This window comes from Gavialis gangeticus, unplaced genomic scaffold (genome assembly GCF_001723915.1).
Source record: "Gavialis gangeticus isolate Ggan-Ray unplaced genomic scaffold, GavGan_comp1, whole genome shotgun sequence".
Taxonomy (NCBI): domain Eukaryota; kingdom Metazoa; phylum Chordata; order Crocodylia; family Gavialidae; genus Gavialis; species Gavialis gangeticus.
In genome coordinates, this window is record NW_017729013.1 from 4,756,305 (window position 1) to 4,760,731 (window position 4,427).

The 4,427-nt window shown below is 48.2% G+C and overlaps 1 protein-coding gene across 1 annotated transcript in view; it reads right to left on the minus strand.

Moving 5' to 3' along the window:
• Nucleotides 1-1,031: 1,031 nt before the first annotated feature.
• NCF1 (neutrophil cytosolic factor 1) overlaps nt 1,032-4,427 on the minus strand; it is a 23,219-nt gene continuing 19,823 nt past the window's right edge. Inside the window, exons 10-11 of the mRNA XM_019511389.1 lie at nt 2,929-3,071; nt 1,032-1,802 (exon numbers count right to left, since the gene is read on the minus strand). Of these exons, the coding sequence (XP_019366934.1) occupies nt 1,684-1,802; nt 2,929-3,071 (262 nt within the window). The 3' untranslated portion in view covers nt 1,032-1,683. The remainder of the gene's footprint in view (nt 1,803-2,928; nt 3,072-4,427) is intronic.

Genomic DNA, 4,427 nt, shown 5'->3' on the forward strand with positions numbered 1-4,427 from the left:
CCGCCGCCGCCCGCCGCCGCGCCACGCCCAGCGCCAGCATCTGGGACACCGACAAGAGCCCCCCGCGCTACGGCCGTATGGGTGCCGCCATCTTGCCGCCCTCTGACCCCATCGCGCGCTCCCGCCTCATTGGAACATTGCGCAGGAAGGGTAGAAGAGAGCTCAGGAAGGGGCGGGGCCTACAGGGCGACCGGCTCCAACGTCTGCGCATGTGCGCGGGGCAGTTTCCCCCACCCCCGCCAGTGGGGAACGTGGCTGCGCGACCCGCGTAACGTCAGAAGCCAGCGGCTCAGTCTCGCGGTGCCTCATATTTAAAGAGACAGAGGCCGCAGTATTTAAATAAGGGGCCAGAGTCCTAAATAGGAAATGATTATATTGGAAGCTCTAAATGATGGTATTTTCCGAAAAACTGAAGTACCCTGGGGGAAAAAAAAGCATGCAGACAAGTCTCGAGAGTGACTTAGGTTTTACATGTGTGGCATCAATTAACTGCTTCCAAAAATTTTGTGCATTTTGAAATGCAAAACCCGAGCGCTCCTGGTTCAGCAGTGAGATCTTTTATTAGACCAACTAAAAAATTAAGCAAAAAAATTATCTTTTTTAGTTGGTCTAATAACAGGTTTCATCTCTGAACCAGGAGCGCTCGGGTTTTTTGCGTTTCTTCTCGTCTCGGACCAAGACGGCTACCAACTACGTCCCTTGTATATTTTGAATGCTTAGTGCTGTCTCTGCCTAGGCTGCAGCGTGCGGTACAGACCTCCCCTTCTCTTGCACTGGCACTTCCCTTTCCCCTGCCTGTGTTTTTCCACTGGAGGGCGTGAAGGAGCTGGATTTCATTAGACTGTGGGTGCAAACCGCTCCAGCACTGCCACAAATCACCCCCAGCAAATCTCCTGATATTAACATATCTTGCAAGATGCCCTCAGCAATCGCCACGTTCAGCAGCTCTGGCACCAGGAGCGCTGCTGGGCAGGATTTCCCTTTTTCAACATAGCTTTTGTGGCTGAAGCAAGCAGGCCAGAATGAAGCAGCTCTTTTCACTTGTTCTTTCGTTTGTTTTTTTGACGAGAGACGCGATACAGAACATGGAAACGGCGTTTTCAAAACCACTGACCCGTTTCCCTAGATTACACCACACAAGCATTTCTTTCTAAATTAAATGCACCAACATATTTGCTACAATAACGGAGGAACCACCAAAGAAGCTGTGTATATTACAAAGCAGATCAAACAATACAAACTCAAGGTTCAAAGCGCAAAGGAGCAAATAAGAAAGGGATACACCAATTAGGAATTTAATTAAGGAGGCATTAGTTAAGCAGTAGCATGCCGAGCATCTGCCACTACCATAACAAGGACAGGAGTCACGGTTACTCAATCCCTGTCTTTGTAACAAACTGCATGTCACTGTGCATAACAAGCAAGGACTGAGTGCAGTCCCCAGTAGCGCTTTGGTATAAGTGACAGCAGGCTGGTCCATCAGTTTAGAACAGTTCAGACCCTAACTTGATAGGGTGATCTGCACTGCAGCTCTGCCTTGCACCTCCTAAAAAGTCAGTGAGGCATGAGGCTGTTTCAGAGGAGTCGAGATTACACACAAGAACTGTCCAGTCTGGAGACAGTGTCCATCACACATGCAAACAAGCAGAGATGAAGCGTCAGAGTTTTTCTGGTCCCATGGGATCAGCTGATCTTGCTCTTTGTGCTCTCGGTACAGCGATTCAGAATGAGAGCTTTGCTGGGTCGGGGTGGGATGGCAGGCTGAGCCTTGGACTTGCTTTCTCTGCGTTCTGTGTTCTCGACTGCAAATAAAAAGACAGGGGCATGAAGGCTCCACGCAACACCTGTGTTGGACGTACCTGTGCACTAAGGCTGGGGCTTTGAAAGGAGGCAAAACATCCTACTCCCACCAAATTTTGACCCCAACCCCTTTTTGATCCTATGCCACCCAAGTCAATGGTGCACAGTCAGGCCTTAAAGTGCTTTCATGTAAATAGCACATTCGGGATGAAACCATATGGGATTTAGTGGGTGCTTGCCACACAGAATCATAGAAAATGAGGGTGGGAAGAGACCTCAGAAGGTCATCTAGTCCAACCCCCTGCCCCAAGCAGGACCATCCCCAACTAGATCATCCCAGCCAAGGCTTTGTCTAGCCGGGTCCTGAAAACCTCCAAGGATGGAGCTTCCGCCACCTCTCTGGGTAACCCATTCCACGGCTTTACTACCCTCCTAGTGAAAGTTCTTCCTAATATCTAACCTAAACTTCCCTTGCTGCAACTTCCTTGTTCTGTCATCTGCCATCACTGAGTACAGTCTAGATCCATCCTCCTTGAAACAACCCTTGAGGTAGTTGAAATTTGCTATTAAATCCCCCCTCATTCGTCTCTTCATAGATTGTAGGATTGGAAGGGACCTATTAGATCATCGAGTCCAACCCCCTGCCCTGGGCAGGAAAGAGTACTGGGATCAAACGGCCCCAGCTAGGTGGTTTGTCTCTTCTCCACATGACTCCTCTTAAAACTGTTCCCTCCCACTTTTTAAATAGTCAGATATTTTTCTGTATTTTTCTGTGTGCTTTTATACACAGGCAGGTATGGAGAAAGCCCAACCCTAATGCCCTACCAAAATAAAACTATGCATGCTTTCCCCACTGGGGGAGAGGATGGGAGAGCAAACAGCGTATGACAGATGGGCAGCCACATTGCTTAAGGTGCCAATGAAAGGTCTTCAGCACCCAGGGATGAGTACTTTGTATGAACCTTCCCTGAACTGAATAGGCTGCTCCAGGTGATGGAAGCCTAGAGACTGCAGAGATATCTGCCAACCCAAGGTTTAAAGGGGTCCCTGAGAGTTTCCTACAGCAGAACACTCATTGCTACCTGCTGTATGGGGCCTCGGCCATCAGTCTAGTGCACTGAAACTTACTGATGGTGCTGGTCTTGTTCAGGAGATTGTCCTTCAGCTTCCGCCGGCTCTGGATGTATATCTTGCTGTTCCGCCTGTAGGTCTCCTGGCTGATCTGCTTCCGGCTCTGGTTGTGGATGCTCTTGGCATTTCGGATAGTGGATCTGCACAGAGAAAAAAGATGATGTCAACTCTTACTATTGTACACATAACTGCCTCCATCTCCCTACTCCAAGCTCCTCAACACAGGACATTTCTCTTCCTGACAGGCTGGCAGAGCTGTGGACAGAGCATCCCCATCTGGTCAGCTGATGTCTGTTCCATATTATCTCTGGCAAAAGGGCAGTGAATCAATGCCTGCTGCTGTGGGCAGCTTTCTGCAAGGGGTTGTGCAAAATTTGGCAGGCAGTGTCCAACTGCTACAACAATGGTTTGAAAAGGAATGAGTAATTGTGAAGGAAGGGGAGGGACGACTGTATATATAACAACACTGAGCTCATCCCCAGATCTCCAAACACATTGCCAAAGAAGGCAAGTATCAGAGATCTTTTACCTCTTCACCTGTCAAAATAAAAGGACTTGCCCGTGATTTCACATAGCATCTCGCACATGGAAGGAGAGTGGCAGAGCCATATCCCCTGACTTTAAGGCCTGTGTCCCACCCAGTGGATGACACTGCTCCCATGTACATGTCTTTATGGTATATGCTGCAATTCCAAAGGATGCTATTCTTGAATTACTATAGAAATCCATTTGTGCATGTATGTATGCATGCACACCTACAGAAATGTATGCCAGAACCTTGTATCCACACACATGCACATAAATACTCATCCCTTTGACATCAGTGGCAAAACTCCCTTTGACCTCAGTGTTACCAGGACCTAGCTCCAAAAGAGATTAGACTACATGACTGTGAACTGTTTTGAGCATATAGTTGCCCAAGTCCGACCCATCTTACTGAAGAAATGAGAAATGAAAACAAAACTTATGTGAGAAATGAAAATAAAGCACAAAGACACAGTGCCAGGTTCACAGCTGGAAGAAGATGGCATGCTGCCATTGCACTTTCCTCTGGGATCTGGACTGGGACCAACTCACTTCTTCCTCAAAGTATCAAACAGCTGCAAGCAGATGGGTCCAGCTGTCCGTCACTGTTTTTTCTGCACCTTTCTCACCAAGGTATGAGATGATCCATACTCCAGAATTATGCCGCTCTCAAATGTTCAACACACCTCACATCCACAAAAGTACATGTCCCAGTTTTACAGCTGCTCTAACAGGAACAGCTTTCTTCCCAAGAGAAGGTTACATACCCCATGAGGCCTGATTTGCGTGACTAATTCCAGTGAATCTAGGTGACTTATCCAAACTGAAGACAAACTCAAAGCTTTAGACCAGGCTTGTCCAACATACGGCCTGCAGGCTGCCATGCGGCCCTCCAAGATGTTTTCTGAGGCCCAAGGTGTTGTGACGGGAAACGAAAGTAAACACTGTACTTTCATTTCGGGGGGGGGGGG